The sequence below is a fragment of the Scatophagus argus genome, chromosome 22 (assembly GCF_020382885.2).
Source record: "Scatophagus argus isolate fScaArg1 chromosome 22, fScaArg1.pri, whole genome shotgun sequence".
NCBI lineage: Eukaryota > Metazoa > Chordata > Actinopteri > Scatophagidae > Scatophagus > Scatophagus argus.
The window spans coordinates 8,160,431-8,176,285 of record NC_058514.1 but is presented as its reverse complement, the minus strand read 5'-3'; the positions used below and the strand labels follow the sequence as shown (position 1 = coordinate 8,176,285).

Here is a 15,855-nt window from a genome sequence, read left to right as displayed (position 1 = left end):
ACACACACACACACACACATACACACGGCTTGTGAAGTGTTGTGGCGAGACGGGCGCACAGACGAGCTGTCAGAGACAGGGAAAGCAAACAAAAATGAAGAAAGAGAAAGGTGAAAAAACAGAGGTGGAGATAGATGGGGAGACTGATGCACAGAGAATAGGAGGCTTGCATCTCCTGGCAGTGACCTCCCGTTGTCTCCCCATGGGTGCGCATCTGCTCTCCTCCTTCTCTTTTTAACCTCCATCACGTATATTTTCCTTTTATCTTTATCTCTCATGCTTCTCATTCTGTCTCTTCATTAATTTATTGTCATCCTAATGGGCACTTCAGTCCAGTAGGTGAAAAACTAAAGGGAAAGAAGTCAGAGGCTAAAGCTGCACACTGAAACAAAAACGGACATGCATCCAAGACACCTTGTTTGCTCATTTTTGATGCAGTCTGCAGAAGAAAATCTGGATGAGGAGGTGGATGGGTACACATGAGCAACAAAAGAGCTGCGATGATGATGATGGAGAGAGAACTCTTTCCAAACTGAATGAGAAAATATGTTGTTTGTCCATGTCTTGTGTTTTCTGATTTGACACCTGTTTGTTTTCCAAGATGGTTACAAATCACTGTTAAAAATTTAAAGGCGATGACTAAGGAACAACTTGGTTAGGTTTGGGAAAGATCAAAACTTTACTGTCATCATTACAGTAATAGCCACATGGGTACAGTTAGAGAATGACAGCAGTTGTGGGTCAAAAAAGAAAATAAAATCTGTTCATCTGCAGGAGGGAATGTGTTTCATGTCCAGTGCAATTGTCACATCTATCCACATTGACCTCTTCTAGTAACTGAAAAAGTCATCTGACCTTTCGCCTAAAAACAATGACCCCGGACCTCCTCCTTCTTCCCCACTTTCACAGCCTTTCAGAGCTTCGTCACAATTTCTACTAGTATGTGATGCTGAGGATTTCAAATAATCCTGATGGGAACAACAGACAGTGATTGGATCAAAAGGCAAAGGATCAGAATAATTCAGCTCCACACAATTTATGATTATATCTGCCGACTGTCAGCGTCAATTGGGCCAGACTGAAATGAATATGCAGGTCAGTCAAGTCTCTCATTCTACATGTGATCCTGTCTCTTGAATTTACGCAAACCTTGCGTCTCTTGTGGTGCAGTTTATACATCAGCAGAGCAGGGTTGTATAAAATACGACATGAGGTAAGCCTGTGAATATTCTCATTCATCCAGGTCATGGTTATCTCAAGGAAATTCAATCGAACGCAACTATACTTAGTTATTTGTCTTTGAAGACGTTTCACCTCTCATCCAAGAGGCTTCATCAGCTCATGCTCGCTTGACTAGGCTGGGACTAGTCTTCAAAGACAAATAACTAAGTCCAGTTGCGTTCGATTGAATTTCCTTGAGATACGACAAGAGGCGTGATAAAGATAATATGTTAGCTTTGTAAGCTCCAGTAAGAAGTTAATAATGTGGCCGCACAACATGAATTAGTTCTGAACAAGCCTAGCTCGATCTTAACATAGAGGATGTGAGGCATGAAAGGGTGCCTCACTGTATGAAAGGTATGAAGACAGTATAGGAGTGCATTGTGGTTCTGCCCCTGAGCCAGCAGCGAAGGCACTAAGAGAATCTGATCAACGTCTGTGCAAAAACGCGAAACCGGTGAGCTATTTAAAAAGCAGCTAGCAGCAGTTAGCAGTTAACTCAAAGAAGAAGAAGAAGAGCAACCAAAATGATGTAAAAATCAAAGAGACAACGAGGTGCGGGGGCACCTGTCAAACTAGATGTTAACACCGTTGCGTTACACGTCACGCCTCTTTTGCTACTGAAAGGCTGATGCGCTGCCTAAAATCACACCCATGTTCGGTTCAGCGTGAAAAACAAAGAGAGGCCTTCGATGTGGCAGTATTAGCAGATCTCTGTGTGAAAAGGGCTAATGAGAGAGCAGGAAGAGAGAGCGGAGACAGCGGAGCTTTGAAGACCATGTTTCACTGCTGTACAGGTGAAGCCCAGGTGAAGCAAGGAAACACCTGAAGGGACATAAAAGATTCATCACTTACAGTGTACAGTGAGGCATGAGCGCACACACACACACACACATAAAGGTTTAGTGCATCTCAGGGCATTGTTACTGTCTGCTTTCCCTTCCATATGTTAGTGTGTGCATGATACTTTATGCCTGTGTGTGTGTGTGTATGTGAGTGTGAGAGAGAGAGAGACAGAGAATCTACCGAGTCATGGTAATATTCTTTCAGGAAGGTGTCAGCTTTCAGGGGGACGTGTTGACACACGCCCATGTAACCCTGGCAACCGGCAATCGCTGCGGGTGCAGATGCAATTATCCAGTTAGATCCTTCCCCTGAATCATCAAATAAAGACAATGTAAAGTCACACAAACACAAACGCAAACACAAAGAGACCTACACGTCGGCGTCACATGACGGGTAAAATGTTGGTTGTAAACCACTTTGGGGAGATCACGCACATGCACACACACAAACACAAACTCACTCCTGACATCATGCTCTCTCTATCTTACCTTTGTCTCAGCATTTCTCCTCTCTCTTCCCTTCTAGCCCATTTTTCTAACCCCCATTTTAATATTCAGAAAACAGCATGGCTGTCCCCTATGTTGGTCTCTCTCTCTCTCTCTCTCTCTCTCTCCATCTCTCTGCTGAGACACTCTAAAAATACTCTTCCTCCCTTCTTCTATGGCCCACTCTTTATTTCACCCCTCTCACTCCCCTCATCCATCCATCCATCCTTCTTTCACTCTCTTCCCTCTAGCTCAGTGTGAGCCAGGGCCCAGCGGGTTTTCTAAGAGGTATGACACACACACACACACACACACACACACAGCTGTGATATGAGGCAGAGGGAGGCAGAAAAACAGGAAAAAAATGCATGCTGAGCAAGAAGGTATACACACACACAGACAGGTCATGCACAGAGAGAGAGAGAGCGAGAGAGAGAGAGAGAGAGAGAGTGGGACACAGCTACTGCTGCTGAACAGGAAGCCTGTGCCTTACAGAGCCACCTTTCCCCTTTTTTCTGTGCATTCTTTCCTCTTTTCCTTTTTTTTGCTTAATATCGTCTTGCTGTCCAGATAGAAAACAGTCAATGGCGCAGTCAGACACACGCTTTTGGCATTAAAAAGGTTCGCTAATAACCTCCTACGCAACACAGCACGGCTGGTAGTTTTAAAGCCGCATCGGTCGGGTTCTATTTTCCATTTTGATCCTAATAAACTTACATTTTGTGACGGCATATGCTCACAGGTTCAGGAACATTTGGGTAAGGCAAATCACATTAGGGATTATGGCCAAGCTAGTTTTTGTCCCAGGGGGGTTTGTTCAACAAACTGACCAGCCACACTCACAATTTAGCCACATTTAGCTAGAAGCTGCTGTTAATCTCCCACTCTGTTTAGAACTCAAGGTGTTTGCTGTATCATCATACAGTTTGGTATTCATGTCAGGATCTCCATGTTGAAAATGCATGACACACTCTGCGACTCTGCGTCCGAGTACCAAGGACGTAGGTGCTGGCAGCCACAGGGGACAGTGCAGTTAACTGCTTTGTTTATGCCCTTGATGAAGCTACAGAATATACTGTATGTTTAAAGCTGAGTGGGACATTCAAAATAGTCATCAGAGAGTTCAGGCAGATTTTGGATGTTTTACATTTATGAGATCAGCATTAACGCTGTTTTAAAACATTCAGATCAGTGTTTATGCTTTCCCTAATTCGACCAGTGTAATATGTTGCTTTTATGCTTTTATGATCACCTGAAATTGAAATTCTGCTATTTAAAGCCTATAAATATGCCCTAATACATTCTAATTAAACTAAAAATAGCTTAAGTTGATTGTGAGCTTCTATGACGTTGTGAGACCTTTGATAAATAAGTGCAATAGAAAGTATAAACGCTAAATTAACTGCTATACATATTTTTGCCCTCCAGCTGAGCAGCGGACCTCAGGTGCTAATTAGTGCAGAATATCGATTATATAAGAGCGCCTACTTTCTGTGTTCTCTAAGTCTTTGTACTATAAATCTGGAATTTTCCCTCCTTTTGGTTAGCACTTATTTATCTTACTCATGAAAAGGTACAGAAACAGAAGTGTGGATGAGGTCCTGTGATATGAGTTAGAGAAACATACTTGATTTGTCAAACTCAGACTGCTGAGAGCTCATAATAGCCTCAGATAAACTTTGGAACATGTTTTTGATCACTTCTAGGAAACATTTTAGGAAAGGTTGTTTGAATGTGAACAGGAGGAATGATTAAAGCAGTCGTTTTTTTTGTGGGGCACCACATGGGGTCCTTGAGGGAGTTTCAGGAATTTATATTAACTATAACTCTAACCTCAAGTAACACAATAACAATATATGACTATTTTGATCCTGGGCGCCTGTAACACCCCTTTCTGTAATAAAACATCTAAAAGAAAACTTCTTATCAGATGGGAGGGTCTAATTTGCGTCAGTTTAAGGGTCCCTGGCATGAAAAAGTTTGGGAACAAGTGGATTAGGACAAGCAAAACAAAAGAAAAACAAAAAAAAAACAAAAAGACATCTGACTGTTGTTTTAAGACAGACTTTGAAAATCCAAACCTATCATCCTTCAGGAGAAGGAGAACAGAGAGGATGAGAGGAAGAAGCGGGAGAAAAGAGAGTTCCTGTCGGTTGTGCTCGGCTGCCTTCTTCCATGTCAAATCGTCTGTTTCTGCAGCTCCTCTCCCTCTCTGTTATCCTCACCTGATCGCTGTTGCCTCTCTCCTCCCATCTCTCTCTCTCCCTCCCTCTCTGCCTCCTCATCAGCTCACCCCTCCCTCTTTCTCCTTTACTCTTTCTCAACCACTCGGATACACTCCACTGGCTTTGGCAAACGGCCCCCCTGTCATATTATCTCTCTCCCTCTCTCTCTCACACACACACACACAGAAGCCTACAAAGAGTGACAAGGAGAGATGCCAGCATATAGAAAATATACTGTTTACATGCAAAAACCACATATGCACAGACATATGTTCTCCCGTCTGCACATACACACAGAGCAAGGCTGCTCTATGGGGTTGAGAGAGTCCAACTGCATGCCTTGGTAAGTAACTTAGAAAGTAGTATAATGCATTGCTATCTGTTACACATATACTCTCAGTACCATCAGCTGTGAGCAAAATGAGCCTTCAAGTATCAAAACATGAGCACAGCCAGCCACGAGACAACAGCTTCAAAGCGATTGTGTTATAGTTTTACTCCTACTGACTGTGGACATATTTGCACGCACAATGATGCAAAGTGTGATCTCAGTGATCCAAATATGGAGCCAGTAAAGCATGTTGAAAGGAATTAAAAGGGATTTTCTCTTATTTGTTTGTAAGCTGTTTTTTTAAAAATATAAAATTATTGAGCAAATTACAAGAGCTGTGTTTTGTTTTATTTCATGTTTCCAGCCAAATAGTTAATACTCTCAATATTCGACTGTTGAAATACTGATTGATAGTCCCACATAAATCAAATGAGCCTTTTTAAAATATTTGCTATAAAAGTAAGAGGAGAGTGAATGGAGAGAGAGAGTCAAGACACAAAGAACTCTGTATTCTGTTCTGGAGACGCTCTACCAGTATTTTCACAACAACAGCAAAACTAACAAAAAAAATATCATGCCAAGTAAGCGGACTTAAAAGGGCTTCTCCACTTGGCTTTCCTGTGTTTCCTGTGTGGTCCGCTCAAAGGGTTAAAGCCCAAAGTGAACTGAATTGTAAGAAGTTGGTTTCCAAGGGAAACTGTTCGCACCGTTCCAGCTGAGGCGGAACATACCAACTGCCTGACACGGAGAGGGTAGGGGTGATTCTATATAATTACAGATTAATTTCCCAGCGCAGTGCTTACCGAATATTAGCATACATGTTTCTGTGTGTTAACTACTCACTTAATTTCTGTTGGTAACGTTGTTTGTTACTAAATCAGTTTTGAACACGTAAGATTAACGATATGACTTTCCCGCACCCCTCCCGTGCAGCGAGAGTGCTGGGGTCCCTGCCAAGTCGGTTTGAAAAGAGCAGACAAAGGCTTTGAGCTCCGGACGCCCCTCTCTCTCTCTCACTCTGCCTACAAAGCCAACCTGGCTCTATCTTTTCTGCTTTTATATCATGGAAATGTTTGTTAAAAGGCGGCGTTAAGAGTGTTGGTTTTATTTCAACTTTCTCATTCTGAAATGTACGACCGTCTGGATCCCCGCTCGGCCGAGAGAGGACGGCTTTTAGTAGGTATAATACAAGGAAGCGTCGTCTGAGAGAGGGAGAGAGAGGGGGAAGGATTGACGCTTTTTCCTCCTCTCCTCCTCCTTCTTCCTTTCGCCCCCCTCTCCTCCTCTTTTTTGGCGGAGAGAGGGGTTGAGGCAGGAATAAACGCTTTTTTTGTTTTTTCTTTTTCTTCTTTCAATGCATTTGAATCCTACTGCGCAACCAGAGCGGATCACGTGGGATTTGGAGTGAGTTGGATCGATTTTGCACAGTTCAATGTGAGAAAAAGAGAGAGATTCACAACTCCTATTTCTTTTTTACTCCTGTGGATAACGGGACTGTTGATACTTTTGCATAATTGCAAGAGAAGGGGGGTGTTTGAGTGGGCTCCTTTTTTCAGCCGTGGAGGTGTGGAGTATTAAATCTTATATGCCTGGGGTTTGAAAAACAATGGAGACGCACATTTCGTGCCTCTTCCCGGAAATTTTGGCCATGATTTTCAGCTATCTGGATGTGAGGGACAAAGGCAGGGTAGCCCAAGTGTGTATCGCTTGGAGGGACGCATCCTACCACAAGTCAGTGTGGAGGGGGGTGGAGGCCAAGCTGCACCTCCGCCGGGCCAATCCCTCCCTGTTCCCCAGCCTCCAGGCCAGGGGCATCCGGAGGGTCCAGATCCTGTCCCTGCGCCGCAGCTTGAGCTATGTGATCCAGGGAATGCCTAACATTGAGTCCCTCAATCTGTCCGGCTGCTACAACCTCACGGATAATGGACTGGGTCATGCATTTGTACAGGAGATCCCATCACTGAGGGTTTTGAACCTGAGTCTGTGCAAGCAGATCACAGATTCCAGTCTTGGCAGGATAGCTCAGTATCTGAAGAACCTGGAGGTGCTGGAGCTTGGTGGCTGCAGCAACATCACCAACACCGGGCTTCTGTTAATAGCCTGGGGCCTCCACAGGCTCAAGAGCCTCAATCTGAGGTCCTGCAGGCATGTCTCTGATGTGGGGATTGGACATTTGGCGGGCATGACCCGCAGTGCGGCGGAGGGATGCTTGAACCTGGAGTACCTGACTCTCCAGGACTGTCAGAAACTGACGGACCTGTCACTCAAACACATTTCTAAGGGGCTGACCAAGCTCCGGGTACTGAACCTGAGCTTCTGCGGGGGGATCTCAGATGCAGGGATGATCCACCTCTCCCACATGGCCTCCCTGTGGAGCCTCAACCTGCGCTCCTGTGACAACATCAGTGACACGGGAACCATGCACCTTGCCATGGGCACCCTAAGGCTCTCCGGGCTCGATGTTTCCTTCTGCGATAAGATAGGGGACCAGACCCTGGCATACATTGCCCAGGGGCTGTACCAGCTCAAGTCCCTGTCCCTGTGCTCATGTCACATCTCTGACGATGGGATAAACCGGATGGTGAGGCAGATGCACGAGCTGAGAACCCTGAACATTGGACAGTGTGTGCGCATCACGGACAAAGGGCTGGAGCTCATAGCTGACCACCTGACCCAGCTGGCGGGCATCGACCTGTATGGATGTACCAAGATCACCAAGAGGGGACTGGAGAGGATCACACAGCTCCCCTGCCTTAAAGTGTTGAACCTGGGACTCTGGCAGATGACAGAGAGTGAGAAAGTGAGGTGATTGGAAGCGTTTAGTTTCCGTTCTTTTTGTTTTTGGATGGGGACAGAGGAGGCATGAGGAGGGGGAATAGATGGGTGGGTAAATTTCTTTTCTTATTTAAAAATAAAAAGGAGAGAAAACCTCCCGTGTCCCTCCCATGTGTAAGGTGAGCTTCTCCCATGTGACCAGAATTTTATGTTCCAATGTTTTGTTATGTTTTTTTCTTTTTAATTTTTCTTTCTGTTGGCCTTGCAGGATTTTAATTAGTGTTTTGTTATGACTTAATATTCTGCCTGGTAGGAAACAATTATAACTTACTTTTGTTAGGAGCTTGTGAAAAATCCCTGATAACAGTTTTGATCTCACACTGAGTTTTTAGTACCTCCTAAATTCTGACTTTGGACTGGAATAACAAATTAGATTGTTTCGCATATTTCCTTTTAAACTAAAAGTGTCATTTGAATAATCGGCTCCATTCGCTGACACTCGCTTCTGGAATATTCTTAAAAGTGAAACTTGCATCCATCCAAACTGTGTGGCATCCATTTAAAGCAAAGTGAGGTTTTTGTAACTTGAGTTTTTTTTTGTTTGTTTTTTATTATTACTATTATTTTTTTTCTTTCTTTCTTTTTTTTTTCTTTTTACAGTGAGTCCAGATTTGAGACATTCACAACTAATTTCTGCTACAGCCATCACGCCTAAAACATTTGGCTACCTCGTATGTGGTTGTTTTCAAAGGGTGTATACTGTTCAAGAAACAGAAGGAAAGCGAGAATGAGAGACTGGGAGAAAATGTGCCTAAAGGGACTGTGTCTGCCCCCTCCCCCCATCCCCTCCCTCCCTCCTCCATGAGCAGAGCTGGAGAAAGGAGACCAGGACACAATCTAACTACCTTTGTTAATTTACCCCCATAAACAGCAACAATTTCCCACAGAGAGAAAGAGAGAGAGAAAGGTGTGTGTTTGGGGGGGGGGGGTCGAGCTGTAAAAATCTATTCAGATTTCAAGAGGGCGACGCTTTATGGAGATAGAGAAGAAAAAGACATAAACGCGCTTGTGTACAAGAGCTTTTTTGTTGTTGTTGTTTATTTTAATTTTCTTAGGGATAAAGTCCTTCTTTAACCCCCTTTTAGAGACGTGTTGTGTTCAAGCTTTGATGCGTATAAAGGAGATGAGATTGTCAGCTTACCCTTAGAAGAAACACTGACTCATCATGTAATAATATTGCAGAGATATATGGTAATAACAACCCTGCCAAGCGATATAAACATATATGAAGGCATGATCAGGCTGTAATTAAACGCAGTGTGCGTCCATGTAAGTATGTTATAGAAATGTTCAGTGCTTTTTGTAAGGGATGCTGGTTGAAACACGTCATTGGATGTTGTTCAGAGCGTCGTACTTCAAATTGAAGTGATTTCTATATCTTATTACCCTTTATTGATCGAAACGAATCAGGGTTTGTCTCATGGCTGTATTTTCCCACGTTAATGCCAACACAGGTCGCATTCATATTCATGTTGCTCTCACCGGTAAGACAGAGAGAGAGAGAGAAAGAGAGGGAGGAAGAGAGGAGGGGAGGGATGTGTTTTTTTTCCCCCCACCTCCTCTTTTTCCTCTATCTCTCCCTGAATAAAAATACCCTGAATCCATTTTGAGACATGCTTAGAATAAGGAGCAATCGATTAGTTTTTTTTTTCTTTCTTTCTTTCTCTCTCTCTCCATCTCGGGTTACAAGCAGAATGCGTTTCTCTCTCTCTCTCTCTCTCTCTCTGTCTCACACACATTAACACACATGCGCACACACACGCCGAGGCCTGTGTGTGTGCGTGTGCGCGCGTTTTAATGTAATGCAATGACCTGCTAGAAAATTAATATACGGATGTGCGTCCTGCTGAAAAAGCTGTGTGTGTTTTGAAAAATAAAAAAGATGTACTGTATATTATGTGTTTGTAAAGAAGAAGAAGAAAAAAATGCAGAATCCCAAAATTAAATTGTTTTATATTCTTACAAGGTTAAAACAATTAAAGATATTTATATAATGAATGAAAAAGAGCGGCGTGTTACTTTTGTGTAGGTGGAGCGTTTCATTGTTGTCACCATGCTGTCTGAATTATGAAAAACATCAGTTTACACAAGGTAATTTGACATTGTTTATCCCCACAAGACAAGCAGTCCTGCTGTGGTCTTTTCCTACAATGATATTATCCAGTTAATACAATAAGGGCTTTTATTTTCATGCATTTGTTCCTAATAACCACCCACACAATTCATTCTGAGTATTGTCCCTGATCAGTCCAGTCTTGCTTTTCGAAAGGGTTGGGGGAAAAAAAATCTGTTGTGTTGTTTTATTATTTACGAGGATATTCAAAATGGATGCTTGCCGTCTTGATTTGGCTGCAGTGCCTGTGTAATTAATTATCACCAGGGCGTTTATTATAGGAAGCTGTTCTACCCTGCTGGGTTTTTAATCGTCAACCTCTGTTTTTTATCCTCAAATGCAGCAAAAAAAAAAGAAAAGAAATGAAAAAAAACCAAAAACATGTTCAAGCTCAACTGGTATGGCAGTTTGAGTTTCACTTTAAAGTCTCAGGGTTTTTAAAACGTAAAAAGGGGGCCAGGATTTCGTTTGGTGGATTTCATGGTCTGAATAGAAAGTTTTGGCCATTAGTTTTGGTTATTTTTGCAGTGTTTTGTTTCACATGTGGCAGAGCTGGGTCTGTGCTGCTGCATGTGCGGAGTAATGAGATCTAAAAGTTGGTTAGAGCAGATTTCCCTCTTTCTGCTTTCCATCAGGACGTGTTCTGTGTGTGAAGTGACAACACACACACACATACACACACACATACACATACAGGGACACGCATACACAGAAGGTTGCCAGACCAGTCAGTAGCCATTGTCTGTCTTTAGAAGTTAGGAAGGCAGTTTTTGGTGAGGGATTTTTTTTCCTCCTTTTCCTCTCTTTCTCCTCCTCTTGTTCAGTCACGCATACCAGATCCTAGGGCAGGAGACACCCCCCCAACTCACACACACACAGACACACTTTTTAGCATTCCACACCATCATTCAAAGCATTTAAGCATTCCCTCTCCCCTGACTCTCTGTCCATGGGGATTTGGGGATAAAGGCCAGCAGAGGGATTGTTGACCACAGGGACAGAGAGAGAGAAACAAAGAGGACAGAGAGAGAGAGAGAGAGAGAATGTCAGTGTTTGCTGTTTCTTAAGTTTGCTTTAGCTGGCCTTTGGTCTTGCGCAATAACACTGCAACGAGTGCACACAGAGATGTGAGAGATTTGCCTGTGACATTTTTGTGCCGCTTTGTCCCAGAAACATCTGAAAATCCATGTGAATACAACGGAAAGAATAAGATGTAGACTTAACAGTTGTGCTATGGATTACTGTTGCCTAGAGTACTGTTGTTACACTACAAAAAAACACCAAAACAAAATATGGTTAATCTGTATGTGAGCTAGTTTGGTTGAATCCTGAATGCTGCAGACATGAAGCCAAAGAAGTAGAAATAAACTCAAGAGAGAGAGAGGCGTGACATTGTCATAACCTGGAGCCTCACCGCTGATAAATGAACAGGGAGGTGGGAGGCGTACAACATTGCTGATTGTTCCTTTATCATTTGACATTTGGGTCTGCAGACCTTTCCCGACAGATACAGCAGACTTACCGTGACAAGGTCATATCACGCGTTTCAACCGAAAGGTCCGCAGGCTGAAATGAAGACTGACAGAGGTACAATCAGCTGCATTCAAATGATAATGTGATACTTTATTAATCCCCATAGGGAAAATCTCTTTTTGTCTGCCACCCTCCGCAGGGAGGTCAGAGGCCAGGCTGAGCTCCAGGAGCCCACTGCTGGAGCTACTGTGGATTTGATGTTTTGCTCAAGGACACGTCAGCAGGGTGGAGGGTTGTCATGTTTTAGGTCACCTTGCTTCCCTGTCTTCACTTGCTGTTAGTATGTGAGTCTTTGGAGGTGGTGCAGGCCACCTGTGAAGCACCAATTCGAAAACACTTCTTTTTTTTTGGATGACACTATTCCCCTGAACAATCTGTGTGTGGAATGCAAACTCATCCCCTTATTGTATAAGTTGCAGTCTCAATTTGCATCGTGAATAGAGAGAGCTGAGTGTGAATTAAACTCTGGAGTTTCACTGCTCAGTGTTCAGCATTATGTAGTTATAGAGCCTGATATATCACTCTGGACGCTGCAAGTTAACTTTGCATTATATGAAATTAACTGTAATAAATACCTCACTCATGTGATACCAACATCTTCATCGCACAAAAATAATTTGCAGATCACCAAAAGCTATAAAGTGGTACTTACAGCATGATGTTTTGCAAAACTACTTTCCCTGCAGCTGCAGTTCAGTTTTTGGTTATTCCAACTGAATGATTTGCAGTTTTCAGATTCAAACATAACATTACTGTTAAGATTTAAAGTAAACATTTTGGCAAAATGGGCTCTTTTGTTTTCCTAATGAAAAGACTGATGCAACTTTCATGTCTGTAGCAGGAGATGGTTAGCTTAGCATAAAGGCTGAATTGGTTGTTGGAGCAAAGTGTCCACTGGTTGTTTACGGTGTTGTGTAGTCCAGCTCAGGATCACAATTTTTCCTTTTTTTGTAATTTATGGATTAACCAAACAAGAAATACTTATCGTCGCTGCCCCGTGAAAAAAAAGTCTCTCCAAAATTAGTTTTTTCCAGGAGCATTTTTTTAAACTATGTGCTCCAATGACGTGCGGCTATTTACAATCCTCCAGTCTCACTTTTATGTCCCACCAAACTTGATCGCAGGCTATTCTACATCTCCAGTTAACACATTACGCTAACAAAAGCTTTTGGTTCGCATTTTATATTTAAATCAAGACAAATCATGGGCAAATAGTAATCTGATATTGACGTGCACACATCAGTTTGACTGATGGTCGTATGAATACCCAACACATCAGTTTCTAGGGAGGAATGCGGACATGCTGTACAATGTAAAATGTCAAAAACGTAAAAAGTGGAGATGCATTTTTTTAGTCGGAAAGCGACATTAGGTTAATCAGTGAGCTTTAGAGCTGGCCGTTCCTCATGCCTCCAATCTTTGTGCTCAGCTAAGCTAACTAGCTGCTGACTGTAGTTTCATATTAACTGTACAGATGTGAAAGTCGTATCAACCTTCTTGTCTCATTCAGAACAAGACAGTGAATAAGCAGATTTCCCAAAATGTCTCTTACTTTAAGACATACTCTGCTCAGATGCTTTGGGGATCGAGTCCAAATATGGTGTTTTAGGAGTCTGTTGCGGAGATGATCAAGTGTGTAAAAAGTACACATGCTTATCACAATGGCTGTCCAACAACTTAAACAAATCGTATGAGCATGATTCATCTGCATGGCTCACCAGAGACAAATCAAAAAGTTGAGAATGAGACTGAAAGCTGTTGTGGAGCTTCGCCCGCATGGCTCAATTCCCTGTGTAGGTGAATTCCCCAACAGAATGAGCAAGGCACTAACACTGCCAGGTTTCGGGAGTTTACTTTTCTTGCGTAACTCAAAAGGTTTCATTGTGGCAGCCAAAAATGTGTGCACTCGTTACAATGTAAATGATCAAAGCACACACCAAATGGCTTTATGTTAAGAATATATCTTGCCCTCAGTGTGATTCTTCTCTTTAAACCCACATATCCTGCCTGTCTGCGTGATTGACAGCTTCTAGACAAGTTAATTCAAAAGCTTACAGCCGCCAAAATTAGACAAAAGCCCACATTTCTGCCCCATATAGGTCACTGACAAACCTTTTCTCCCATAAATGCTGCTTCTGCATTTGAAATTTGGTGCGCGAGTGAGTGTGCGTCGGTGCCCGTAAGTTGTAAAAGTTGACTCGTCGCATTGTTCTCTGAACCACATTTCCTGTAAGTAAGAGAGGAACAGCAGTGTGAGTGTGTGAGTGTGTGTGTGTGTGTTTTACTGCTATCGTTAAAGGAATAGATCACCATTAAAAGGGGAACTGGGGTTCTTCACAACAAAGTAGCAGGGGTATTAGCAGCAGAGTGTTACTGCCCACCCCCACATCTCTCTGTCTCTGGCTGCAACTCCTCGTCTGCTGGGTTGTCTCTCTGTCTGTCTGGCCTTTTTCTGTCCTGTCTTTTGCTCAGCATTCATTCTTTTCTCATCTCAACTCCTTCCCTCCTAATTTTGAACCTGCGTTCCTCTTTTCTTTTTTGCCTCTCCATCTCCAGCTGCCCACTTCCCACTCTCAACCTTCTCCTTCTTCTCTCATTCAGGACTCAAACGCAGTCGTCTTCACCCACTTCCTCCCATCTCTAGCTTCATGCCTTTCTCCCTTTCATGCCTAAGGTTGCCCTTTTTCTCCTTCTCCCCCCTCCTCACCATTTCCATTTCTACCCTCCACCACCCCTTCTTCCTCCTCTCTGCGGCACCTGGTGTTGAGGTGTCGCTGAGGTACAGTAGACGGCTCTTTGAAGTCCCAGGGGCCCTCGAGGGGGCTGAGTGTGTGTGCCTAAGTGTGTGTGTGTGTCAGGAAACTTTTTTTTTTTCTCTTTTTATCAGCGGCTCCAGTCAAGAACATTTGGCCTTGCTTTTGATTTGGGCATCTTGTAACGTTGAAACGACCTTCCCTGTGTAAGTGTTGGCATGTGTGTGTGTGTTTGCTGTATTTCCTGATTATGCAGAACAGGAGGATTTAAATCCCTATTACTGTTCCCTTTATGCTTTTCTTAACCAATCAGTACTGACCAGTTAAAGAGATCGGGTCTTTAAGCTTAAGGAATGTGACTGGGGATACACTATACATTTCTTTCTGTATGAGATGAGTTTGATTAGATTCAGTGAAACCACAAAGATATCCAAATAAGATAATAAAAACACATTAAAATATTGTTTTAAAGCAATCGGGAGTAGGAACATCTTATGGTCTTATGGTAACTTAGTAGGTTTAGAGCTGGCACGGTCACAGAAGAGAGGAAGGGGAGGAGCAGAGGAAAAAACACCTCTGTCCAAAGTCTGCTGTAGTCAGCACCCAACCTGGAGAGAGAGAGGGAAAGAGAGGGGGCGTAAGGCGAAGGAAGAAAAAGAGACAAAACCAGAGAAAGTGGCAAAAGTGAAGGGAAAGGAAAAAAGATTTGAGGGAGAAACAGACGAGAAAAAAGTGAGGGTGGTGAGAAAGAGAGGGAGCGGGAGAGAGAGACAGAAAGAGAGAGAGAGAGAGGAATCTGTGAGTCACTGTTTAACTGTGGGCTGCTAGAAGTCGGCTAGCCATGTTAAAATACCGTCTGGGCACACACACCCACACACACACACACACACACACACACACACACCAAACCAAACTCTTCCAAGATACAGAAATCTGCCTGAAATTCAACAATGGTTGGCACAACAGACACACACACACACACACACATCTTAAAAGTTGAAGCAGAAATTCTGCTTCTGCCTCTCAGACTTCTCTGCCCAACAGACCAGCTAATTATTTTCAGTTGGACATGAGGCACGCACACACCTCTGCTGCACATTCCTCAGAAAGTAATGAGCTGCTTTTCTACAAAGGTAAGAATTTAGGCGAAGGTCAAAAATAATTCTTTCCATTTCAGACAGTCTAACTTTATAGCAAAGGAGGAACAGTGACATCACCCAACCCTTAAGTGATTAATTATTGATGACTTTTCTCTGAAAAAGACGTGGGAGGATTACAATTAGTTCCTGTTCTGTACTAGAACAATCCTGGCTGGAGGACTGAAGGCAGTAATCCACGTGTAACACGATTCTCTCTTCACCTGTCGTTGTCACCAACACGTTATCATTGATTAGCACCAACTAGGAATTCATCTGATTATTAATTTAAGGTCAGAAATTTGTGGAAAAAGAGCCTACAGCCACACTCGCCGCTCTTCAGGCACAGAACTGCTTTGAGCTAAATGCTAAGAAGT

General features: G+C 43.1%; 2 protein-coding genes across 3 annotated transcripts in view; one reads left to right on the top strand and one right to left on the bottom strand.

Annotated features, from left to right (window-relative positions):
- Positions 1-15,855, bottom strand: part of wnt5b (wingless-type MMTV integration site family, member 5b) — a 72,672-nt gene that overhangs the window by 20,972 nt on the left and 35,845 nt on the right. The window lies entirely within an intron of this gene.
- Positions 6,065-10,436, top strand: fbxl14b (F-box and leucine-rich repeat protein 14b). Its single transcript, XM_046378651.1, has one exon. The coding sequence runs from the start codon at positions 6,715-6,717 to the stop codon at positions 7,915-7,917; it is 1,203 nt and encodes a 400-aa protein (XP_046234607.1). The 5' UTR covers positions 6,065-6,714; the 3' UTR covers positions 7,918-10,436.

Coding starts and splice junctions, on each gene's coding strand:
- fbxl14b (XM_046378651.1), top strand. CDS start 6,715: ATGGAGACGCACATTTCGTGCCTCTTCCCGGAAATTTTGGCCATGATT.